The sequence below is a fragment of the Lolium perenne genome, chromosome 7 (genome assembly GCF_019359855.2).
Source record: "Lolium perenne isolate Kyuss_39 chromosome 7, Kyuss_2.0, whole genome shotgun sequence".
NCBI classification, from domain to species: domain Eukaryota; kingdom Viridiplantae; phylum Streptophyta; class Magnoliopsida; order Poales; family Poaceae; genus Lolium; species Lolium perenne.
The window spans coordinates 174646228-174673612 of NC_067250.2; the positions used below are offsets into that span (position 1 = coordinate 174646228).

Sequence of the window (27385 nt, forward strand, 5' to 3'; positions counted from 1 at the left end):
AAGTACTTAGACGGCTATCCAGCATGCATCTATGCCTAAAAAGTCCACCTTCAGGTTATCATCCGAACCCCTTCCAGTATTAAGTTGAAAACAACAGACAATTGCATTAAGTATGGTGCGTAATGTAATCAATAACTACATCCTCGGACATAGCATCGATGTTTTATCCCTAGTGGCAACAGCACATCCACAACCTTAGAACTTTCTGTCACTGTCCCAGATTTAATGGAGGCATGAACCCACTATCGAGCATAAATACTCCCTCTTGGAGTTAAGAGTAAAAACTTGGCCAGAGCCTCTACTAATAACGGAGAGCATGCAAGATCATAAACAACACATAGGTAATAGATTGATAATCAACATAACATAGTATTCTCTATCCATCGGATCCCAACAAACACAACATATAGCATTACAGATAGATGATCTTGATCATGTTAGGCAGCTCACAAGACCCGACAATGAAGCACATAAGGAGAAGGCGGCCATCTAGCTACTGCTATGGACCCATAGTCCAGGGGTGAACTACTCACTCATCACTCCGGAGGCGACCATGGCGGTGAAGAGTCCTCCGGGAGATGATTCCCCTCTCCGGCAGGGTGCCGGAGGCGATCTCCTGAATCCCCCGAGATGGGATTGGCGGCGGCGGCGTCTCTGGAAGGTTTTCCGTATCGTGGCTCTCGGTACTGGGGGTTTTGCGACGAAGACTATATGTAGGCGGAAGGGCAGGTCAGGAGGCGTCACGGGGGCCCCACACGCTAGGGCCGCGCGGGCCCCCTTGGGCCGCGCCGCCCTAGTGTGGCGGCGCCCCGTGGCCCCACTTCGTCTTCCCTTCGGTCTTCTGGAAGCTTCGTGTGAAAATAGGCCCCTGGGCGTTGATTTCGTCCAATTCCGAGAATATTTCCTTACTAGGATTTCTGAAACCAAAAACAGCAGAAAACAACAACTGGCTCTTCGGCATCTCGTTAATAGGTTAGTGCCGGAAAATGCATAAATATGACATAAAGTATGCATAAAACATGTAGATATCATCAATAATGTGGCATGGAACATAAGAAATTATCGATACATCGGAGACGTATCAGCATCCCCAAGCTTAGTTTCTGCTCGTCCCGAGCAGGTAAACGATAACAAAGATAATTTCTGGAGTGACATGCCATCATAACCTTGATCATACTATTGTAAGCATATGTAATGAATGCAGCGATCAAAAACAATGTAAATGACATGAGTAAACAAATGAATCATAAAGCAAAGACTTTTCATGAATAGTACTTCAAGAAAAGCATCAATAAGTCTTGCATAAGAGTTAACTCATAAAGCAATAATTCAAAGTAAAGGTATTGAAGCAACATAAAGGAAGATTAAGTTTCAGCGGTTGCTTTCAACTTGTAACATGTATATCTCATGGATAATTGTCAATGTAAAGTAATATAACAAGTGCAATATGCAAGTATGTAGGAATCAATGCACAGTTCACACAAGTGTTTGCTTCTTAAGATGGAGAGAAATAGGTGAACTGACTCAACATAAAAGTAAAAAAGAAAGGCCCTTCGCAGAGGGAAGCATTGATTGCTATATTTGTGCTAGAGCTTTGATTTTGAAAACAAGAAACAATTTTGTCAACGGTAGTAATAAAGCATATGTGTTATGTAAATTATATCTTACAAGTTGCAAGCCTCATGCATAGTATACTAATAGTGCCCGCACCTTGTCCTAATTAGCTCGGATTACCTGGATTATCATCGCAATGCATATGTTTTAACCAAGTGTCACAAAGGGGTACCTCTATGCCGCCTGTACAAAGGTCTAAGGAGAAAGCTCGCATTGGATTTCTCGCTATTGATTATTCTCAACTTAGACATCCATACCGGGACAACATAGACAACAGATAATGGACTCCTCTTTAATGCTTAAGCATTCAACAACAGTTAATTTTCTCATATGAGATTGAGGATATTTGTCCAAAACTGAAACTTCCACCATGGATCATGGCTTTAGTTAGCGGCCCAATGTTCTTCTCTAACATTATGCATGCTCTAACCATTCTAGCGGTAAATCTCCCTTACTTCAGACAAGACGAACATGCATAGCAACTCACATGATATTCAACAAAGAGTAGTTGATGGCGTCCCCAGGAACATGGTTATCGCTCAACAAGCAACTTAATAAGAGATAAAGTGCATAAGTACATATTCAATACCAGAATAGTTTTTAAGCTATTTGTCCCATGAGCTATATATTTCAAAGGTAAAGGATAGAAATTTAAAGGTAGCACTCAAGCAATTTACTTTGGAATGGCGGAGAAATACCATGTAGTAGGTAGGTATGGTGGACACAAATGGCATAGTGGTTGGCTCAAGGATTTTGGATGCATGAGAAGTATTCCCTCTCGATACAAGGCTTAGGCTAGCAAGGTTATTTGAAACAAACACAAGGATGAACCGGTGCAGAAAAACTCACATAAAAGACACATTGTAAACATTATAAGACTCTACACCGTCTTCCTTGTTGTTCAACCCAATACTAGAAATTATCTAGACCTTAGAGAGACCAATTATGCAAACCAAATTTTAGCAAGCTCTATGTATTTCTTCATTAATAGGTGCAAAGTATATGATGCAAGAGCTTAAACGTGAGCACAACAATTGCCAAGTATCACATTATCCAAGACATTTTAGCAATTACTACATGTAGCATTTTCCGTTTCCAACCATATAACAAATTAACGAAGCAAATTCAACCTTCGCCATGAATATTATGAGTAAAGCCTAAGGACATATTTGTCCATATGCAACAGCGGAGCATGTCTCTCTCCCACACAATGAATGCTAGGATCCATTTTATTTGAACAAAACAAAAACAAACCGACGCTCCAAGCAAAGTACATAAGATGTGATGGAATAAAAATATAGTTTCACTAGAGGAACCTGATAATGTTGTCGATGAAGAAGGGGATGCCTTGGGCATCCCCAAGCTTAGATGCTTGAGTCTTCTTGAAATATGCAGGGGTGAACCACCGGGGCATCCCCAAGCTTAGAGCTTTCACTCTCCTTGATCATATTGTATCATCTCCCTCTCTTGATCCTTGAAAACTTCCTCCACACCAAACTCAAAACAACTCATTAGAGGGTTAGTGCACAATTAAAATTTACATGTTCAGAGGTGACATAATCATTCTTAACACTTCTGGACATTGCACAAAGCTACTGAAAGTTAATGGAATCGAAAAATCCATCAAGCATAGCAAAACAGGCAATGCGAAATAAAAGGCAGAATCTGTCAAAACAGAACAGTTCGTAAAGACGAATTTCTAAGAGGCACCAGACTTGCTCAAATGAAAATTCTCAAATTGAATGAAAGTTGCGTACATATCTGAGGATCAGTCACATAAATTGGCATAATTTTCTGAGTTACCTACAGAGAATTAGACCCAGATTCGTGACAGCAAAGAAATCTGTTTCTGCGCAGTAATCCAAATCTAGTATGAACCTTACTATCAACGACTTTACTTGGCACAACAATGCACAAAACTAAGATAAGGAGAGGTTTCTACAGTAGTAACAACTTCCAAGACTCAAATATAAAATAAAAGTACTGTAGTAAAAACATGGGTTGTCTCCCATAAGCGCTTTTTTTAACGCCTTTCAGCTAGGCGCAGAAAGTGTATATCAAGTGTTATCAAGAGATGGTGTATCAACATCATAATTTGTTCTAATGATAGAATCAAAAGGTAACTTCATTCTCTTTCTAGGGAAGTGTTCCATACCTTTATTGAGAGGAAATTTATATTTAATATTACCTTCCTTCATATCAATGATAGCACCAACAGTTCGAAGAAAAGGCCTTCCCAATATAATGGGACAAGATGCATTGCATTCAGTATCCAAGACAACAAAATCAACGGGGACAAGGTTATTGTTAACGGTAATGCGAACATTATCAACTCTCCCCAAAGGTCTCTTTGTAGAGTTATCAGCAAAATTAACATCCAAATAACAATTTTTCAATGGTGGCAAGTCAAGCATGTTATAGATATTCTTAGGCATAACTGAAATACTTGCACCAAGATCACATGAAGCATTACAATCAAAGTCATTGACCTTCATCTTAATGATGGGCTCCCAACCATCCTCTAGCTTCCTAGGAATAGAAGTTTCGCGTTCTAGTTTCTCTTCTCTAGCTTTTATGAGAGCATTTGTAATATGTTTCGTGAAAGCCAAATTTATAGCACTAGCATTAGGACTTTTAGCAAGTTTTTGTAAGAACTTTATAATTTCAGAGATGTGGCAATCATCAAAATCCAAACCATTATGATCTAAAGCAATGGGATCATTGTCCCCAATGTTGGAAAAAATTTCAGCAGTTTTATCACAGGCAGTTTCAGCAGTTTTAGCAGTTTCAGGCAGTTTTTCACGCTTTGCATTAGAAGTGGAAACATTGCTAACACCAATTCTTTTACCATTATTAGTAGGAGGTGCAGCAACATGTGAATCATTAGCATTACTAGTGGTGGTAATAGTCCAAACTTTGGCTATTTTATCTTCTTTTTCATTTTCTTCTCTTTCCCACCTAGCACGCAATTCGGCCATCAATCTTATATTCTCATTAATTCTAACTTGGATGGCATTTTCTGTAGTAACAATTTTATTATTATGATTTTCATTAGGCATAACTTTCGATTTCAAAAGATCAACATCAGCAGCAAGACTATCGACTTTAGAAGCAAGTAAATCAATTTTCCCAAGCTTTTCTTCAATAGATTTGTTAAAAGCAGTTTGTGTACTAATAAATTCTTTAAGCATAGCTTCAAGTCCAGGGGGTGTGTTCCTATTATTGTTGTAAGAATTCCCATAAGAATTACCATAGCCGTTGCCATTATTATAAGGATATGGCCTATAGTTGTTACTAGAATTGTTCCGATAAGCATTGTTGTTGAAATTATTATTTTTAATGTAGTTTACATCAACATGTTCTTCTTGAGCAACCAATGAAGCTAACGGAACATTATTAGGATCAATATTAGTCCTATCATTCACAAGCATAGACATAATAGCATCAATCTTATCACTCAAGGAAGAGGTTTCTTCGGCAAAATTTACCTTCTTACCTTGTGGAGCTCTTTCCGTGTGCCATTCAGAGTAATTAATCATCATATTATCAAGAAGCTTTGTTGCTTCGCCAAGAGTGATGGACATAAAGGTACCTCCAGCAGCTGAATCCAATAGGTTCCGCGAAGAAAAATTCAGTCTTGCATAAAAGGTTTGGATGATCATCCAAGTAGTCAGTCCATGGGTTGGGCAATTTTTAACCAAAGATTTCATTCTTTCCCAAGCTTGTGCAACATGCTCATTATCCAATTGTTTAAAATTCATTATGCTACTCCTCAAAGATATAATTCTAGTAGGGGGATAATATCTACCAATAAAAGCATCCTTGCATTTAGTCCATGAATCAATACTATTCTTAGGCAGAGATAGCAACCAATCTTTAGCTCTTCCTCTTAACGAGAAAGGAAACAATTTTAATTTTATAATGTCACCATCTACATCCTTATACTTTTGCATTTCACATAATTCAACAAAGTTATTGAGATGGGCAGCAGCATCATCAGAACTAACACCAGAAAATTGCTCTCGCATAACAAGATTCAGTAAAGCAGGTTTAATTTCAAAGAATTCTGCTGTAGTACCAGGTGGAGCAATAGGTGTGCATAAGAAATCATTATTATTTGTGGTTGTGAAGTCACACAACTTAGTATTTTCAGGAGTACCCATTTTAGCAATAGTAAATAAAGCAAACTAGATAAAGTAAATGCAAGTAACTAATTTTTTTGTGTTTTTAATATAGCAAACAAGATAACAAATAAAGTAAAACTAGCAACTATTTTTTTGTATTTTGATATAGTGCAGCAAACAAAATAGTAAATAAAATAAAGCAAGACAAAAACAAAGTAAAGAGATTGGAAGTGGAGACTCCCCTTGCAGCGTGTCTTGATCACCCCGGCAACGGCGCCAGAAAATCTGCTTGATACGCGTACAACACGCGTCCGTTGGGAACCCCAAGAGGAAGGTGTGATGCGTACAGCGGCAAGTTTTCCCTCAGTAAGAAACCAAGATTTATCGAACCAGTAGGAGCCAAGAAGCATGTTGAAGGTTGATGGCAGCGAGATGTAGTGCGGCGCAACACCAGGGATTCCGGCGCCAACGTGGAACCTGCACAACACAACCAAAGTACTTTGCCCCAACGAAACAGTGAGGTTGTCAATCTCACCGGCTTGCTGTAACAAAGGATTAGATGTATAGTGTGGATGATGATTGTTTGCAGAAAACAGTAGAAGAAGTATTGCAGTTGATTGTATTCGATGTAAAAGAATGGACCGGGGTCCACAGTTCACTAGAGGTGTCTCTCCCATAAGATAAACATCATGTTGTTGAACAAATTACAGTTGGGCAATTGACAAATAGAGAGGGCATGACAATGCACATACATGATATGATGAGTATTGTGAGATTTAATTGGGCATTACGACAAAGTACATAGACCGCTATCCAGCATGTATCTATGCCTAAAAAGTCCACCTTCAGGTTATCATCCGAACCCCTTCCAGTATTAAGTTGAAAACAACAGACAATTGCATTAAGTATGGTGTGTAATGTAATCAATAACTACATCCTCGGACATAGCATTGATGTTTTATCCCTAGTGGCAACAGCACATCCACAATCTTAGAACTTTCTGTCACTGTCCCAGATTGAATGGAGGCATGAACCCACTATCGAGCATAAATACTCCCTCTTGGAGTTAAGAGTAAAAACTTGGCCAGAGCCTCTACTAATAACGGAGAGCATGCAAGATCATAAACAACACATAGGTAATAGATTGATAATCAACATAACATAGTATTCTCTATCCATCGGATCCCAACAAACACAACATATATCATTACAGATAGATGATCTTGATCATGTTAGGCAGCTCACAAGACCCAACAATGAAGCACATAAGGAGAAGACAACCATCTAGCTACTGCTATGGACCCATAGTCCAGGGGTGAACTACTCACTCATCACTCCGGAGGCGACCATGGCGGTGAAGAGTCCTCCGGGAGATGATTCCCCTCTCCGGCAGGGTGCCGGAGGCGATCTCCTGAATCCCCCGAGATGGGATTGGCGGCGGCGGCGTCTCTGGAAGGTTTTCCGTATCGTGGCTCTCGGTACTGGGGGTTTTGCGACGAAGACTATATGTAGGCGGAAGGGCAGGTCAGGAGGCGTCACGGGGGCCCCACACGCTAGGGCCACGCGGGCCCCCCTTGGGCCGCGCCGCCCTAGTGTGGCGGCGCCCCGTGGCCCCACTTCGTCTTCCCTTCGGTCTTCTGGAAGCTTCGTGTGAAAATAGGCCCCTGGGCGTTGATTTCGTCCAATTCCGAGAATATTTCCTTACTAGGATTTCTGAAACCAAAAACAACAGAAAACAACAACTGGCTCTTCGGCATCTCGTTAATAGGTTAGTGCCAGAAAATGCATAAATATGACATAAAGTATGCATAAAACATGTAGATATCATCAATAATGTGGCATGGAACATAAGAAATTATCGATACGTCGGAGACGTATCACTATTCCACCAAGAACAGGCCACTGTTTAGCAGAAATGGAATAGTAAGCTCACAGCAAAACACAAGCCAGGGAGGAGAAGTACAAGCACATCACCAGCAACACGACAACAGAAGCAAAACCTCTATAGCAACAATTATCTAGGAGCTGGAGTGAGGTATATCACAAATCCATGAGCGAGCAATTGGTTTTGCTCATACTTGCAAAGCATATGCACAACACACCAAGCCATAGGGTAAGATTACCCTAGTTGATCATCACTTGGTCCTAGACGACCATGTGATGCTGGCAAAGATGGAAAGGGCAGAGACACAAGCCATAGAGAAACCTGGGTATGCCCAAATGAATCACCACAGTAGCATAACCAAGCAGATTCAATTAAGACTTAATCCACTGCAAAGCCTAACCAGAATCACCTAGCAGCACAAGCCTAGCTAAGCCATCAGAAAAATAGACAATTATATGTCTATATGATTTCAACATAAGTGGTACTGGAATCAAATGATTGATCACCAGTATCATTGCACAGAAAGCATCCGGGTGGCAGGAGCAACCATGGCTAGAAGAAATTCACTGCTAGGGTCACAACAACTACCTAGCCACACACACAAGCAAGCCAAATAGAAATATCATCACTCCAGGGAGTTCAATAGCAAGTGGAGGTGCATACTATGGTTGGTTTCCATCCAAAGCTTGCACAAATACATAGGAAATCACCACTACATCATGCAATTCATCCCTTTTATCATAAATAGGAAGCAAAGCTTCACTGATAAGCACAATCATCAATAGTAGCCTACACAGATGATACCAGAGCCATCAGATAGAGGACCAAGCCCACAGTAATGCTTTTGCAAGCAACAACAACCACCAGCACTTGGTGAGAAGCTTCAGAGTTAAGCAAAAGCATCATATAAACAAGTGTATATGAATACAGTAAGCATATGGTGATCACATGATCATCCAAGGCCACAAACACAAGAAGTAGTAACTTTAAGTAACAATAGATGATAATACAACATATAAATCACCTTTTATATTTGTATCCAGAAGCACATCAAAGAAGAATTGATGTACTATTGCATCAGGCAACACAAGGATAGCACATTAAAGCATGGCCTGCATCACTGGCACTTGCACAAGCATGGCAAGGCCATGAGCATCACATCAACAGCAACAACACATACATGAGCATAGTTACAGCAGCAGCAGTAGAACAACATGTCACAGAGATGAACACAACCACAGTAGCAGCAGCTAGAATTGCAAAGCATGAGTATGAGCACAACAACAACATTAGCTAGAGTAGCATTAGCAAGGCATGGCTAACAGCAGCAGCAGCAGCTCTAGCCATGGCATAGGCTAGCCAGGAGCACAACACAACTGCAGGAGTGCAAATGTTGGTGTACTGGCAAGCCCAGTACCCCACGGTGATGGATGCCACTGCATCCAGAGGAAGAAGGCAAGGTGGAGCAAGGGAGAGAGAGAGGAGGAGCACGTACCTGGGTGAAGGAGCCTGCAGACGCAGCCATGGCGGACATGGCGGCACGGGCCAGGCCACGGCAGCGCCAAGTCACGGCCAGGCCAGGCCGCGGTGAGCGCCACAGCGCCCAATACGTCATCAACACGCCACCGAACAACACCAGGGCAACATGGAGCACCTGTCGGCGCGCATGGACAGAGGTGACCGTAACCCTAGGTGCCGCGGGGGTCGAGGACGAGCGGGAGGCGCGATTCATCCATATCAACGCGGACGGAACCACACGCCATCGTGAGACGTGTCAAACACGCCCATGGCGAGGGCCGAGGCGGCCGGAGCTGGCCAGAATCTATCAGCGACGGCAGAGGCAACATAGAGGTCACATGAGCGTTAGGGTTAGGGTTCGACCGTGCAGGAGAGAGAGAGGGGCAAGTGAGGCCGTTGGGCCGGACCAAGTGGGCTGGTCTAGCCTAACCCAGCGGGTTGGCCTGACAGGTGGGCCTAGGGGCAAAAGGGTAATTTCACCACCCATTTTTATTTGAAACTTTGCCATAAATCCAAAAATCACAGATAACTCTAAAAAATAGAATAAAATATGAAAACCACTTTAAAAATTATTCTTATTGCAAATAAATGTTGGTTTGAATATTTGAACCAAAGTGAAAATTGATAATTATTTATCCAAAGAATAATGTAATAATAAAGGAAATTCAAATAGACCTCATGTCTTTAAACAAGTCCATAAATAACATTGGATTTAACCTTTTCTTGGTAACACTCCAAGAATTATTTTCACTCTTAAGGAGAAAAATTAAATAGTTCTTATTCCAAAACTCTGAGAACTAAATTAAAACACCAGCTGGGTGGGGGGGACAACATAAAAACACCAAAAGCATGCATCAATGGATCTTTAACCATTGCCCTTATCGGACAATGGTGCTATCTTTCAGAAATCGAGGACAAGGGTCAGTCCACACCATCCAACTGCAATACCTTGCAGTCTTCAGGCAAGTTCATCGCTTGTTCATGTCATTCATGTATTTTTTTATCAAATTACGTGCAAAGTACTATACTTATCAGTCTTGCATCAAAATAAAAGCATTATTTTCATAACTATGAATATGACTATGTGGTTGGCGATGGAACCATGGTAGAATCTGGTGGAGGTTCCATTGCAATGGGTTTATATTTACATAGGATTAACAACAAATGTCGTTCAGTGATTCTTGCGCCGTAACACCCGTGTTTACAATAAGATCTGGAGTGGGATGGAGTAGTCAGCTGTTCTTTTCCCTCTCGCATACCAACGGGTACAACTGCAGGTGGCCAGCATGTACATGTTTCGGCAGGGAGGAAGCCCCGGGAATCCACACATTGCTTCTACTGTAGGATGTACCTATGAGGGATTGTAAGGGTTGTCTAGGTCGGTCTACCTATAGTGTAAAGGGCAGGGCATGGAAAATGTTCGGAACGGTCTACCATTATGGTATAGGGGAGGACATATTGCCTGGGTTGGTCTACCTATATATAAATGACAGGGCAGACTTACAAAAGGGGTGGATATGCGGGGTCGCGGGAAGGCCCAGTGATTGGCTATGACTTATACCTGGCCTCACACCAAGGAAGTGCGGATGAGAACTAGACTCAGCTGGTAACAATGTTAAGTTCTCTTATGGGTACAGTAACACACCTCTGCAGAGTGTATCAAATTGTGTCTTGTCACTCCCTGTTCCGGGATTGGAACTGCGAATGCTGCCGGAAAGGAACTCCATGAAGTTCTAGCAACCGGTGAAGGCTGGCGGACATAGCTCTTCAGAATAAAAGCAACCTTTTGAATAAATGTTTTCAAAAACCTGCATTGCCTTGGACTTTCTGGTCCATGGCCGTAGCTAGTGCATAAAAAACCTCTTTCCCATAATGAACTTGTTGAGTACGCTCGTACTCATGCCTCTTTAAATCCCATGCTCAGATTGCCAGAACAACATTGAGGGGAATCCCGAGGAGACAGACTACGCGGATGACCTCTACTACGAGGAGCCAGATCTCTCGGGAGGCATCGAAGGGGTGTAATACCTGATCGAGTTTGGAACCGATGATACGGTGGAGGAGGCATAAACTACCAAGGTACTGTAGCAGTAGTTGAGCAGCACCGAACAATATAGAATAAGCTGCTCGAGTAGTCATGGTTCTAAGTCTAGTCCTACCTATAGTTCGTAGGCTTAGTAGAGTTCGACTGGAACTCCCGAGTTAGCCTCTGCGACCCAAGAGGAGCTCCCTTATGATGTACATTTCTGGATTGTAATAATATTAAGTGAGTAAGTTTGGACCAGCTATGTTTCTGTTGTACCACTCTGAGGGATGTGATATTTGCGGATTGGTACTTTGCACATGTTATATCCACAACCAGCATACTACAACATGCAGTGGTATGCATGGTCACTACACGCGCCTAGACATGTAGGGCGCGCCAACTGGTCTCTTTTGGGCCTCAGGCCCATCCAGGTGTGCTTCCAGATCAATTTTATTCCGTATAGGTCTCTGAAAGTGAAAAATACACAAAATAGAGAATTTTTGTTCTGCTGAATTATAAACCAAATAAAGGGGATCATTCGTAAATCCCCATAAATCAATGTAAAACATGGTATTATCATCATATATGTTGCAAATATGTGGGAATTAAATATGATAAAAGACAAAGTTCATGTATGCATTTTACATGCATCAACATCCCCAAGCTTAACGTATGCTCGTCTCTAGCATAAAGGTCATAAAACTAACATGAACTTTGAAGTTTATTATATATAGAGCTTCTAAATAATCATGCAAAGTATCAAAAGGTTCGGTCAATAAAAAATGACAATAAGTAGTATGAACTCATAAAGTGATAACTCTTACATTCTACATAAACATGAATGATAAGTAATATGAATCATAAAGCATGCTTAGGATAATCCTATAGAATTGTTGGAAGACTCTTTGTCCTCTCTTTTCTTTGGATATTTTTGACTTTTGAACACAAGAAAGCAAGCATGGAATATATGTGCTAAACCTCAAACAAAATAAAAGGTAGAGAGAACAAAACAAGGTTTTGAGATATGCAATTCATCTCAACAATACTAGTAAGTATGAGGTACCATGCATATCTTGTGTGGAGATATCAATGAGTCATGTGTTTGACCTCTTATGAGTAAATGTTGCCTCATTTTCTTGCTTGCTAAGGATTACACCTCTTGTTACTCAGCTCTGAGTTACCAAAAAAATTCAACACACATGTTTCAACCAAGTATCACAATGGGGTACCTTCATGTCGCTTGTACAAAGGACCAAAGAAGATGTATATCTCAACTATAGGTCATCCATACCGGGACAACATAAACAACATACGTTGAGCATGCTCTCTAACTCTCTCACTTTTTTTTTCTTACTCATTTTTCTTTGTTTTCTTTTATTTTTCCACTCTATCTCTCTCCTTTTTCTCCAACCCTTTTACTTTTACTTTTTTCACTCTTCCTATTGAGTATTCTATTTGCTGAAACTTTCACCATGATTAGGAATGGCTTCTATTAGCGGCCCATTTCTCTTCTCTAAAATGCATGCATACTTACTCTTGATAACCTCCACTTATTTCACCAGAGATAACCATCAACAACACAAAAGAAATGATGATCAACGCATGGGTGCAATACCCCGATGGCGCAATGTTGAAAGACTTCCCTAGTAAACGTGGTTACGATCTAGCTCATTACTCATAATTAGTCAAATCCACAACATGCATAGCGGTATTTTCCTTCCAAACCTTAATTTCTTATGAGCTTTAAATTACACAAAGAAGGATATTTTGAAAAGGTTGGAGGAATAACACACACATTATACTTGTAATAGCAAGTGCTATGACGTTGGGACTCCAAGTGCAAAGTGTTGTGTCAGCAAAGTATTTTTCCCGCAAGGGTGAGTTTATATCGAACTCTTGGGGAACTGAGCAAATAGGGTTCTCTTCTCTCTTCTTCTAGCAATCCTGAAAAGTAGAATAAAGCCTTGTTTCCCCAACTCCACCGTGAGGTTGTCAAGCACAAGGTTTCGTGTAAGTACATAAAATACAAGTAATAGTAAAGCGAGTAAAACTAGATAAAATATAGTAAATAAGTAAAAATAGTAAAGGGGTTGATTGTTTTGGATGCAAATAAGAAAGGTAAATATTTTTGTATTTTCGGATTAAAATAGTGAAGCAAATATAAAGGTGTTTCTTATGATAAAAATGGACTAGGGTTCATGGGTTCACTTGTGTATTGTCTCTTTTAAGTTGTAGTGGACAAATAGTAATTCATCAATGAGATATGAGGATGCAAAACAATAACATGTGAAAGATACACATTCATACGGGCATCACGTCCTAACACAGAGATGATGAAAGACATCTCTCTTATACTCCAAAAGAAAGGGAAAACTTCATGCAATCTTGTATTAAGAATTAATAGAGCATAGCCATAAGTAATTTGACATTATGTTTGAATATCAAATATGCTACCTTGAACAAACATGATCATCACTTTTGTCACATGTCGAACATACCACATGTATTCACTTTATCCCTAGTGAGGTAGCAAGAGAAAAGGCAAAACCATAATAGATCCTGAATTTGTTGTTACTATCCAATCATTAAAATCATGCTACTCCATCTAATACACACATCACCCCACACAAACTCTCGTATATAAGTTGGATCAGAACATATACTTAAGAACGGGGTACATAATATGCATCTATCAATACATCTTGCACATAATATGATCAAATCTCATAGCACAATATCATAGAATAAGGATCGACCACATAGGTATTACAAATATGGCCATAATCATGTAGGGCAGCTCATAAGGATGCTCTATTTTTGTGTTTCTGTCTTCTGCGGCGCTCTCTTCCCGAGAAATCTCCGGGGCCATATATAGTTATTTTTACGTCAAAATGCGTCTGTGGGCAAAAGAATCAGGTCAATTGGACGATCGACGACTGAAAGAGGGATGGTGGCACGCCAACCATGTTTGGGCGCACCACATGTCCTCTTTTGGGCCTCAGGCCCATCCAGGTCCGCTCCAAAGCTCTAGGGTGCTTCTCCCGATGAAAAAGTGACGCTCCAAAAATCTCAGGTCAATTTGACTCCGTATAGATCTCTGAAATTGAAAAATACGCGAAACTGGGAATTCATGTTCTGCAGAGTTATAAACCAAATAAATGGGATCATTGGTAAACCTCCATAAATAAATGTAAAACATGTTATCATCATCATATATGTTGCATATGTGTGAATTAAATATAATAAAGGACAAAATTCATGTATGCATTTTACTTGGATCACGGATTCTTTGTCTAAAACCACTTACTATGCTCGTTTCCTCCAAAGTAAAAACTATTCAATAGCATCCAATCTCTTAACCCATGTTCTAAATTGCTTGTGAATTTTTAAATCTTATCCAAGCTTGAATGACACTCTCCTTTTCTAGTTGCTTAAAGTCAAGCATAAGTTTTTTGATGCTCAATGGTACACTCCCCAATTTTTTCTAGAAATGAAGCCCTTAGATTAAACCATATATTTTTCTCCTTTTCAGGTATACTTTTATACCACGTCCTAGCTAATCCTATTAGGGAGTGTGGGAATAACTTGACTCTTAACACGCTAGGATCCATATTAGGAGGGCTTAATTTATCACAAAGTTCATCAAAATTCTTAACATGCAACTCATCAGCTGTAGTATTCCCATTAGCAAACCTAGTATTATAGCATGTGATTTATGCTGCTCTTTAGTTTTCTATTGTGGATAGCATGACTGCAACCCAGTGTTGACATTTTCAACCTTTTGCGTTGCCTAACCATACTTGTTTAACAGGAAATTAAGACTATTTTTTATGTGTTTTTGAATTTTTATGAACAAGAACTAAAAAGCAAAGACTAAAAACAAGACAATTAAAATACGATGCAAAATCTAAAAGATATCAGAGAGCTCATAGTGGTGCAAACTCCCCAAGCTTAGGTAATATGCGGTTGTAATATGCTTCTTTAGTTCCACGACAATGACACCATAAAATATTCTGGCAGTTGCTGTAGGAATTGCTTGGAGCTTCATACACAACAACCACTATGATGTAACTCTCCCAGCTCCCCGACAATGGCGCCAGCCAGAAAATATGTCTTGATGGAGCTTTACAACACCAGAAAAAACTCTTAAAACATTGGGACTCCAAGTACAGAGTTTGTAGTCCAGGAAGAAATTTTCCCCATAAGGGTGACTCGAGGGTTATATCGAACTCTAGGGGAACTGAGTAAAGAGATATCTCCCCCTCTCTTCTTCTAGCAATCCCGCAAAGTAAAATAAAGCCTTGTGTCCTCAACTCCACCGTGTGGTTTTTAAGCACAAGGTTTTGCGTAAGTAAATAAAACATAAGTAGTAATAAAACAAGTAAAATTAGATAAAATAATTAACTAAGTAAAAATAGTAAAATGGTTGATTGTTCTTGGGGTTTTGGATGCAAATGGGAAAAGTAAATATTTTTTCTATTTTCGGATTAAAATAGTGCAGCAAATAGAAAGTAAGATAAAAGCAATATAAAGTGTTTCTTATAATAATAAGTGGACCGGGGTTCATGGGTTCACTTGACTATTCTCTCTTTTAAGTTGTAGTGGACAATAACAATTCATCAATGAGATATGAAGATGCAAAATAATAACATGTGAAAGATACACATTCATATGGCATCACGTCCTAACATAGACATGATGCAACACATCTCTCTTATACTCCACAAGAAAGGGAAAACTCCATGCAATCTTGTATTAAGAATTAACAGAGCATACCCATAGGTACTTTGACATGATGTTTGAATATCAAATATGCTACCTTGAACAAACAAGATCATCACTTTTGTCACGTGACGAACATAACACATGCATCCATTTTATCCCTAGTGAGGTAGCAAAGGAAAAGACAAAAACATAATAGATCATGAATTTGTTGTCATTATTCAATCAATAGAACCATGCCATCTAATACACACGTCATCCCACACACACTCTTGCATAAAACTTGAACATGAACAAATACTTAAAGAATATGGTACATAATAGGCATCTATCAATACATCTTGCACATAATATGATCAGATCTCATAGCACAATATCATAGTATAAGGATCCACCACATAGGTTTTACAAATATGGCCATAATCATGTAGGGAAACACATATGGCACTATGAACTATGAAGAACATGAGAGAAATAGATCAAACTACTGCCACAAATCCATAGTCCAGAGGTGGACTACTCCCCCTTGATCATGGCGATGATGAAGAAGACGTTAGAGAAGGTGGATATCCCTCCGACGGTGAAACCGACGGAGTTTCCCCCTCCAATCTTTGCTGTTGCAACCTCTGCTTTCGTGTTTCTATCTTATGCAGTGCTCTCCTCTCGAGAACTCTTAGGGGCCATATATAGTGATTTTTAGGTCAAAATACGTTGGTGAGCGAAAAAATCAAGAGAGTTGGGCGATCGACGGTCGAAAGAGCCTGGGTGGCGCGCCCAAACATGTAGGCCGTGTCACCTGGTCTCTTTTCAGCCTCAGGCCCATCCATATGTGCTTCCAGGTCCCATGGTGCTTCTCCCGATGAAAATATGACGCTCCAAAAATCTCAGGCTAATTTGACTCCGTGCAGGTCTCTGAAAGTGAAAAAATACACAAAACAAGTATAAACCAAATAAAGGGGATCATTGATAAATCCCCGTAAATTAATATAAACATGGTATATCATCATATATGTTGAAAATATGTGGGAATTCAATATATGATAAAGGACAAATTTCATGTATGCATTTTACATGCATCAGGTGATGACACAGATGGCATGGCCGCCATCCTCCATGCGCCATCCGCTGGTGACGATGTCCTGATGCCCCAAGTATCCACACATGCTTAGATATGAAAGAGACATCAGATCAACTAAAGAAAGAACAAGATGCAACACAGTTAGTATATGAGATAATGAAGATACCTTAGACTCGGGAATGGGGATGGAGGACTGCGACGTGGAGGCTGCGCTAGATCGAGAGATATTACTGGAATGGATATTACTATGTGAGATCTAGATTTCCTTTGAAATGATGGTCTGATCTAGGATTTGTCTTGGCAAGTGCGAGTCACTAATGGGGAGTGCGGAGTGGGGAGTGTGGAATGTGGACTGGGCACTAAGGGTTTATTGTACTATATATGAAACAAGGCTGGGAAGTGGGGGTTAGGGTTTGTTTTATGAGCACTAGAACAAGTGCGCTAGCTATGTGTTCCTTGTTTGCACATATAAATCCTAGGCCCGGCTCGATAGAGGTGGGCCGCACTTGTTAGAGAGACGTCAGTGGGATTTCCTAGACCATTCTCCACTTTTGGACCAACTTTTGACGTCGCTTACAATAAATGGTGCAACGATTAGTGCTAACGTTCCATCTACCATGATACCACAGAGCGTAAAACTCCATCTTATCTACCAGTAAGAGGGTAGTACAACACATATCTCTCCCCCCACCCCTCATATTTTGCCGTCGACAAATTGGACCCCCCAAAAAACTTTAACAGGCCTTATGCTTTCCAACAAAAAGTGTCGGCTATCGGGGGGGGGGGGGGGGGGGGGCGGGGATTGTAGCGTACATGGAGTTATCATGGATACTACGCTTTCGGAAAGCTCTTTCTGTGTTCGAGACTAAGGTGTTCATGAAAGGGGCGATATGGGTGGCCATCATCTTTGCAATGAGCTTGGCAAATGGCATTTATGCCACTTATTGGCCAAAACTCCATGATATCTTCGACACCGTCTTTTTCCAGAATCAAGGGTATGTTGGCGTAGTTGATCCAATCAAAGTTTGAACATCGTAAACTTTGGAATTGTTAGATGGTGCCCATGATTTTCCGCTTGACAATGCTCCAACGTGACTTGAAAAATGCATCTGTAAACTCATCGGAGCCAGGAGCTTTGTCACTAGAGGATCCAAACATGGCCGCTCTGACATCTTATTTCGTGATGCTGTTGAGGATCACACTTGGGCGTCGGAATTGTAATCCAATTTAGCTCCACCAACCTAGGGGGCCTTTTTTTGAGCATTAAGGAGAAGTGAGTATGGACAATTGAATTCTTTTCATTGTGGCTTGTAATCCATTCATGATTGTTTATGTCTATGAATGAAGTTTTTCTTCTCCAAGAACGTTAGCATCTCCTTCTTTGAGGTTTGCAATCCTCGAGGCTTGCAAATCTCAAAGAACTTCTAGCGGCTAACCAGCTAATTCTATGAAAGACAAACTTTATGCCGAAACTGCAGGATTAGTTGTACACCATGCGAAACCTCTTTCATACATGTAATTTTTATTAAACAAACGTGTAAATTTAGTTTGTTTGATGTCTCCTTCTCCCATGAGAGATACAGGATAAATTTTGCTCACGTCATTTTCTTCCTTTCCTGTGTCCGCCGCCCTCCAACTCCAAACAGACTAACACAGACCACAAACGGCCGACCTTCTATCTGTACTACTCAATACTACTTAAAAAGACTAAACTGATTCCTTATTCTGCCCAGCCAACGATACGTCAAACCCTTTCGTCGTCATCGTCGTACTTCCGTTCCGCACCTCGGCCGCTTCCGCCAATCGCCTACCTGGGCCGCTTCAGCATGGGCCATAAACTCAGCTCACAATCAGTGGTAAGGGCATCTCCAGTGGCGCGACGCATTTTAGCGTCCGCGCGCGTCCGTTTGCGTCGACCCTTTTGGTCGAAATCGACCGCGCGTCCGTTTGCGTCGGGGGTGGCTCCAGCGGCACGACGCATTTTTTAGGACGTATCATTTTTTTAAAACATGAAACATAATTTACATACTTAAAACATAAAAAATAAACCTAAACGCCTACTGCTCCTCGTCGCTGTCGAGCACGATGAGCTCCGGTATGACCCAAGGCCAGTTGCCATCCGGGGGAGCGTACGCCGGGCGCGCCGCCGCCGGTGCTTGAGGTGGAGGAGGCTGCGGCTGTGGCGGCGGTGGAGGCGCCCAGTGCTCTGGCTGTGGCGGCGGTGGAGGCGCCCAGTGCTGCGATTGTGGCGGCGGTGGAAGCGGTTGAGGCGCCCAGTGTTGCGGCTGTGGCGGCGGTGGCGGAGGCGCCGCCGACTCCAGGAGCGCCTGTCGTAGTGCTTCATCCGCCGACAGGCCCGGCGGCATGTCGGCGGTGGCGTAGCGGGGCAACGGCGGCTGCACAGGCGCGTCGTACTCGGAGACGAGGACGGCGACCTTCGCCATCTCGCCGTCCGTCATGTTGTCCGGGAAGTCGATGTTCCGGCCCTCCGTGAAGGCCTGCTGCCATTCGTGGAAGACGACAGCGACGTAGTCGTCGCTGTCGTCCTTCACCTCCTCGCTATGGTACGCGAGCGCCTCGACGTAGTCATCGTCGTCGTAGTACACGGCGTAGGCTTCGTCGTCGTCGTCGTCCTCGCGGTCGTCGGCGTCGTTGTGCTGCGTCTGGTGACGTCGCATCCGCGCCTGCTGACATCGCACGGCATCCATTTGCCGTGCATGAGCCTCTCCACCGTGACGGGGAGCGGGATCTTATTGGTGCCGCTGCCGGAGGCCTCGAAGTCGTTTTTCTTCCCCATGGCGCTGCGGCGGTGGTGGTGCGAGTGGAGGTGTGGTGTGGGTGATGGAGCGACGCGGCCGGTGGACTTTTAAGGGCGGCCGCGTGCGGGATACGATGCCATTGAAGGCGGCGCAGAAGCCCAGCCGCCTCCCGCCAGTGCGCGCGCAGAACAGGAAGCCGCGCCATTGATGGCGAAGCCTACGGCGCAGACGCGAAGCGCTGACCGCCGAAGCGGTACCCTCGGTGCAGACTCGCTGCCATGCGGGCCCGGTGGAGAGGCGAGCGTACACTTTGCGCGTCCGCGCAGCGTCCGCCGAGACGCAAAGTTGGCGCATATTTGGGCCAGGTTTGCGTCTCTGCGGACGGCCCGGTCACTTTGGGTCGCGCCGCTGGAGGTGGTGCACGACGCATTTTCGGTCACGGCGGACACAAACGGGCGTCCGTTTGCATCGCGCCGACTGCGCGACCCAAACGGACGCGCTGGGCCGTCCGTTTTGGGCCGTTTGGGTGGCCTAGCGGACACGTGGACAGCGACCCGCGTCCGCGTGTCCGTTTGGGTCGCACGCTGCGCCCAACACGCGGACGCAGCGCATAATCAGAGAAATAGCAAAACAAAAGAAAAAATGCAAATTTAAACGAAATTTGATTAAACATATGCCCTATTTTGGGCAAATTTGTACATAGCCCTATTTTGGGCAAATAACTAACAAAAGAAGCCCGTATATGGGATTTCAAATTTAAACTAAAAACCCTCTATTAGGGTTTGGTCGGCGGCGCGGTCGCCGCCGGTGCGCCGCCTAGCCCCTCTGGGCGTCGTCGTCATCATCGTGGACGACGTCCCCGGGCAGCGAGGCACTGTTGTGGCTCGACCGCGCCGGGGACTCCGGCCACGGAGACCACAGGGCCTCCTCCCAGGCCGAGTGGGGGTCCGGAGCCACCCGAGGTAGCGGCGGCGCACGGAGCAGCGCCTCCTCCCTGAGGCGCTGCACCCTCTCCGCCGGTGCGCGGCGCCCGGCCTTCGGCGCTGCTCCTCCTCCGCGCGGCGCCGAGACTCTGCCGCCGCTGCTCTCGCGCCGCTCCTCGTCGGCGCGGCGCCTGCCTCCTCCCGCCGCGCCGCTTCCTCCTCCTCCCGTCGCGCACAGCGGGCCTGGGCGTACGGCTCCCGGCCCTCGGCTTCCTCCACCGCCGCCTGGCCGCTTCCTCCATCTCGGAGGTGCGAATGGCCGCATGGAGTTGTGGCCATTTCGCGTCCTCCTCCGCCGCCGAGATGAGCAGCACGGCGCGGAGGTCGGGGTCCTCCTCCGAGGACTCGGGCTTGGGCTCGAGCGGCGGCGGCGGCGGTTGCGGCAATGCCGCGCCGCCGCGGGCGGCCTCTCCGATGTGGAGGCCGCCTCGGTTTCCTCCGGATGGCATCAGCGCCGGCGGACGACGGCGGCTGCTGCTCGCCTCGTCGTCGTTGGCTCCGGAAACGAACCGTCGCTTCGGGGCCATGGCGGCGGTTTCGCTGCGGGAGCGGAGTGGGGACTGGAGTGGAGGGCCAGATCCCCTCCAGTGCCCATTTAATAGCCTCCCGGGCCACCGACAGGTGGCCCCAAGAGAGACGAGGCGACCAACGTCCGGACGCGAGCGGACGGCGCGTGCCATCCGCGGCCACGTAAACCTAGCCCAGATTTGGGCTGGGTTTGCGTCGTTCTGGACGCCGCGCCCGTCTGATTTTGCGGTGCGTCCCCGTGTTGGGCCGGGATTTTGTCCGGCTCGACCCATGCGGAGGCGCGCGCGGGATGGGTAGCTCTCCTCGTCGCACCTCCGTCTCTCTCCCTTTCTTCCGCCCCCTCCGTCTCTCCTCCCAGCTCCGGCTGACGGCCACCGAAGACCTCCATGGCTCCATATCCACCGCCGCCCTGGCAGTCCACTCGCCGCCGTCCCGTAAAGCTCCTCTCGCTGACGCCCCGTTCAACTCCTGGCGCGCCGCCTCTAATCAAGATCCGACGCACCGCCATAGGGTTCCGATGTGCCACTGCCGGAACCAGTTGAGCTGCCCTTGACCGGCGTTCGTCGTCCTCGCCGACTACCCCGACTAGCTGGCTTCTTCCCGCCCGGTGACCTGCATCTTCATCCTGTACTGCCGGCATGTACGGCGGCCACACCGAAGGCTGGCTACTAGGCCGTAGACGAGACGGGTTCAGACCTGCGTACATGGAGTTCGACTAGCGGCAGACCACACCAGACCCTTGCTGCTTGGCTGCCCGCCCGGTGATTCCATGACTACCTTCTCAAATTTGATTGGAACTCCTCTTTGTGCACCTTGTAATGTCTTCATATGCCCTGAACAGCTCTAACACAGATAAGACTGGGACTGCCAGAATGGAAATCCCAGTTCTGTTGAGAGAAGTTTGGTGAAAGGTTTTCTGCAGACTCCAGGTACTATCCATTCTATTATGCTCCTTTCGCAGCAATGCCGAAATCCTGAAAGACCATTTGATCAGCTAATGGCAGTTTTGCCACTCGAAAGGCATGTTTTGTCATGCACACAAATTATTGTCATTTCCTAAAAAATGAATTGCTTTCTCTTACAGCTGTGTGCCCTTCCAAAATGCTACGGAATATTTATGGGCTGTGAAGATTCCACAATACAAATGCTCTACCCATCAGGTATACCTGTTATCATGTAGTTGATATCATCAGATTATTGGTATACTAAAGTAGCATCCAATTCGCTTGTTGCCAGAGCTGGAGACTGATACATAGGGAAAACGTTTTTTTGGCATATGCACTTGATGAACTTGTTGGACTGTTAATTTGTCAACTTAATTGTTCATGCGATTTGTACTAGCTATATCTAAACAGAAGCAATGAATAAATTATTTCAGGGCATTGCAAAGTCTTCGATTTATTTCATGGAGATGAAAGGAATACTATCCTGCGAGAGAATATCTTCCCAAGGAACTCAAACGTTCTTGCAAATTTACGGAAGTGTCTGAGTGCGTACAATGAAAAAACTTTCAATATACACTAAGTAGTGGAGGCATGTGCAAAATGAAACCTGATGAGTATTATGTTCAGAGTTTCAGAGTTTTGTAGGGTGATTATATGTCAATGTAGTTTACCTGATGCAATAAAGAGTTCCACCATTAAATGAAAGTATGACTTACATGTAGATAACTTTGTATTTCGAGTGCTTTTATATTTTGTATGTCCATGCAGTTATTTGGTTTTGTACAGTCTATTTTTTTATTGTAGATTTGCATCAATTGCACCATTTTTGTTTACCTCACTATCCATGCATATACTACTTACCCACTCTAAAACATCCCCATGTTAAAAAACAAACAGAGAAGATCTGAACCTTCTATTCTTGAGTGAAAAGTGTTTTTCCAGTCATGGGGAGAACAGTTTGACTCTGTTGTTAATTATGTCATCTGACTTATATTCGCAGTTTTGTCCCAGCTATGCGGAATCTAATTTTGGCTCCCCAAATTCAGGTTGGTCTCAAGTTTGTGGATAAAATGGCGTGGATAAGAGAATAGATAAGATATAAATTTGTTTTCTTACGTTATTAACAATATCAAGCAATTCAGCAAACTTTAAGGTCAGGGCATATTAGATGATATATGTATTCCTGCAACAACTGAGATTTTGCTAGAGTATCTTATTTTTGTTACAATATGGTAATCATTGCCAAATGCATAGCTGATTGAATCCATGCTCAGAACATATATTTTTCTTTATAGGGAAGATCATGTCGTCACCCCTGAGAAGACCAGGTTCTTATGACAGACTAAATTACTCCTATGAAACCAAATTTGTGATGCCAGTTGTTGCTGTTCTAAAATTGCTTCACAGTTTCAATGTTACCGCTCACATTCTGTGAAAGCCTTAAGTTACATATGCCTTTTCTTGCGCATGAAGATAGGTCATTTTGCTAGAGTATCGCTGAAAAAGATATATTTCTCGGTGTTTCTCCCCCACATCTTTACAGCTTAAAACAAAGAGTATATATGGGTCATACCTCTTTGATTTGAAACAGCTCTGATTGTTTCTTGCTTCCAGGGATTCCTTCATATGGCAGTAGCATGTCAAATTATCATGACAAGTATGCCTCTGTTTTTTTTGTGCCACTTCTTCGGATGATGATTACCGTTGCATCTTTAAACTGTAGAAACACGAGACGTAGCAGACATGTGTGGATGAACCAGGGAGAAGAAGGTGACCCTTCAGCTGATAGAGGCAGGCAAGATAAGGAAACTCTCAGGCTGCCGAGGTTTGAGAGAGATTGGTGGTTTCACTAGGGATCACCGAGCTCCGTCTGTACGTGCATCATGCTATGCCATTAAGAAGCGACCAACCCCTTTTGAAAAGAAGATGACAAGAAAATGTTTGTCTACTGTGGTGCGTTTGCAACTTCGTAGGTTCTTAATCAATTGTGTTCAAGGAAATTGATTGAATATTGGACAAATCACTTTCTAAATAGTCAACTTGGGATAGAATTTTGATACCTTAAGTCACGAGAATTTAAGTAATTGTTTATGGAGGCTTCAATCAAGTGACTTGCACCAATTGATTAATAATAAAACTTGGAAATTTTGCTGTCGAAACCAGAATATTTCACACACCAGCAAGGCAGGCGGGCATTTAGCTTGAACAGGTTGAACCTTGTACAAATGGTTATTTAAGTTTGATGTTAAGTGAAATTTGTGTACTTCACTGCTATTGAAATTTTGTGTTCATGTTTGTGACTTGGATGATGACAAATTCCCGTAGCTACGGGCATTTTGCTAGTATTTAGAAAAGACGATTCTTCTGTAGGCACTTTAAACTTACTCTAGGCATGATATAACTGGGCCTAGGAGAACCCAGCTCTGTGTGGTTTAGTGCTTTCAGCATGAACTGTTAGGCTGAGTCTAACTAAGTGTTGTGGGCCTTTTCACATGTGTGTACTTTTGCTAGTCCAAGGACGCTTTTTTCCAGACACCTAAAAAGAATGATCTTTCTAGACCAAGAAGCGTCAAATTGCATAACTCTCCAACTGGGTATTGTTTCTCTTCTATGGGCCTTTGCTATAGAAATTTCCACAGTATAATGAAACCTTGAACTGGTGAGTCAAAGAAACAACAATGTAAAGCAATTACGGAAACAGACTCGCTCATATGCTCTCTGATTCACTGAACCGGAGCTTAAATTCTTCCAAATGCACATGCACACACGGCATGTGGAAACCGCACAAAATCTGACAAGAAAATGACGACACACATTTGTAAACTAAAACGAAACCCCTCTTGCTCCCTCTTCCTCCCGGCTGGCGAAAATTGCAGACACTGCCTCTATTTACACACATCAAGAGGGCGATTTTTCGCTCTTTCGCCAGGCAGAAGAAGCAGCAGGGGGACAGAGGCCTGATACACAGGCAGTAACAAGTAAAACTGGTAAAGTTCTTCTCAGCCATCTTCAAAGAATGGTCTTCTTCTCTACTGCACCGCCGCCATTGAGGACGACGAGGAGGGGTCAGACCATGCCAGCGGAGGTGATGGAGGCTGCTTGCGTGCGTGCGCTGCCTCCAGCTCAGAGGTGAGCATGTCGAACATGACCTGCACGTCCTGGTATCCGCAGGTCTGCACGTCCTCGTGGAGCTTCAAGATGCCACCGTTGCCTGCATTACAATGTGCAGGTTCAGTTTCAGTTTCAGATAAGCATTTCACACGTTTGAATTTTGTTAAGACAGTTTCAGATGCGTTCTTTTAAACAATCAACTGTAACATATGGTTTGAAGGCATTGGCCTAACAGAAGAAGAAAATCTAATCAGTGCTTACATTGCAATAGAAAAGATGGAAGCTGTGAATACTACAAAAGTATTTAGGGAAAAACTATTGCTTTCTAGGCTAAAATAGCAACAGGAGCTTCTGCAACATTCCAAACTGATGAGAAGGCACCACAAGTTACTCCAATCCATCCAAATGGGCGGCAGAGACAAAAAGAAGGGCTCTCCCATAAGATGCAAAAGGCCAACTGGTCCAACGGAAAATCCGTACAATGTATATATGAAAGATTGCTGGAGCAGTCATGTGATATTTTTGCAAAAGAAAGCGTTAGGCGGTTAACTTCTCCGTTTTAACTTTTATTAAGTGTATTGAAGCCATTGCCATGCGTACTTCATGACACCACGCGCTACTATTGAAATAGAGATCGTCTCCTAGTAAATGGTAGCACTCCTACAACTGACGCTCCTACGGAACGAGATCCATGGGACTGAATTTACTGCACTTAATTCCATAGCCCCTACCTAGTACAAGCACCATCCCCTGTTCTGTGGTCTACAGTACTATACTTACTTTGGGGAATTGTTTACTTTTCTTTTCTGTGAAAACAGAAGACCTGGCCTTTCCTGCCTCGACATCACACAAGGTCACATCATATACTCAGGAAAGGAAAGGTGAATGCAGAATGCCAGGCAAACTAATTGCCATGTTATTTCTATCTTGTGGCAGATCTGGATTTTTGATCTGAACTTTGTGCCCGCAGGTTTAACCAAAATTAATTTCTGTGCAATGTTCTGCTTGGATATTTCTTGTTTATTTTTCTTTGTATTGTTTCAGATGAACATGGAAGAACACTTAAACAAATACAGTACTGCTAAAGAGAGGATATAGTACTGTATTACTAAGAGAGAAAGGGCAACAAAGGACAGGGAAACAAATCTCCTTCCCTTTTGTTTTTGCCCACAACATGAACCATTTCTGTAAAATTTCATTCCGTTCTTGCTTGGCAATGAAATCTAGCTCCAAACGATGAATGAGGGGATGACTTTGGAACAAAGTAATCTGTAAAATATCTAGTGAAACAAGCATCCAGACGTCTCACACGACAGGACCAGTGACACACGTTTCATATGCTCAATCTTTCAAGAACAGGAAACAAAAAAGAAGAGGAAATCATTACCATCTAGCGCACATCCTAAACTAGAATCGGGAAAGAAACTGGATCGGAGTTCTCGACACACGATTGCATCGACGGTGGTAACCAGTCAGTCAGTGAGCAAAGAAGGCGATTCAGTTAGAGAGGAGCTGGGGAGAATGAGACTGACCAGTCTTGCGGGCGCCGAGGATGCGGCCGGAGAGCGCGGCCCACGCACGGCGCGCCCGGAACACGACCTTCTTCCGCCACACCGCCATGAGTGAGTGGAGTGTCAAGTTCTTGCAGCGGCTGATGCACTGGCAGTTCCGTCGGCGCCGTGGGTGGGCTGGCTGGCTGGCTGGCTGCTCTTCTCTGCTCTGTGCGCGTGACGCTGGGGCGGCTTTTATCCCCCTCCGTCTCTATCTTTTTTTCTTTCTTTCTTCCCCTGCTGATTTGCGTGTTTAGCTACGGGCACGCCGAGTTTTCGGGTACACGCAGTTGGTGCTTGCGTGGCAGATCTGCTTTGCGCGGCACATATTAATTTCTTTGATTTGATATATATGAGCATAAATACTCATCCAAATGAAAAGATACACTCCTAGCATACAATAGTCATCAGATAGTAATATCTTGAAGGTACACTATTGTCTCCTAGCATACAATAGTCAGATAGTATATCTTGAAGGTACACTATTGTTTCCTTTTTAATCTTTTTCTCTACTAACTTGGCAAGAAATTATATCGTGGTAAC

General features: G+C 43.6%; 1 protein-coding gene and 1 long non-coding RNA gene across 10 annotated transcripts; one reads left to right on the forward strand and one right to left on the reverse strand.

Moving 5' to 3' along the window:
* The first annotated feature begins 21526 nt into the window (after positions 1-21526).
* LOC127301108 (uncharacterized) lies at positions 21527-24288 on the forward strand. Of its 9 annotated transcripts, XR_007851858.1 has the most exons (5): positions 21527-22166; positions 22322-22397; positions 22616-22886; positions 23182-23227; positions 23905-24288. It is a non-coding gene; the product is annotated as an uncharacterized lncRNA (long non-coding RNA). The 9 variants fall into 9 exon arrangements; XR_007851854.1 differs by having other exon boundaries at positions 22616-23334; positions 23477-24288; XR_007851857.1 differs by having other exon boundaries at positions 22616-23334.
* A 582-nt stretch (positions 24289-24870) lies between these two features.
* LOC127301110 (uncharacterized) lies at positions 24871-27014 on the reverse strand. The gene is made up of 2 exons (XM_051331327.2): positions 26825-27014; positions 24871-25392 (listed from the first exon to the last, which is right to left on the reverse strand). The coding sequence occupies exons 1-2, from the start codon at positions 26910-26912 to the stop codon at positions 25211-25213; spliced, it is 270 nt and encodes an 89-aa protein (XP_051187287.1). The 5' UTR covers positions 26913-27014; the 3' UTR covers positions 24871-25210.
* Between the last annotated feature and the right edge of the window lie 371 nt (positions 27015-27385).

Coding starts and splice junctions, on each gene's coding strand:
- LOC127301110 (XM_051331327.2), bottom strand. CDS start 26,912: ATGGCGGTGTGGCGGAAGAAGGTCGTGTTCCGGGCGCGCCGTGCGTGG. Junction 25,393..26,824: donor CCTCGGCGCCCGCAAGACTG/GTCAGTCTCATT, acceptor ATTGTAATGCAG/GCAACGGTGGCATCTTGAAG.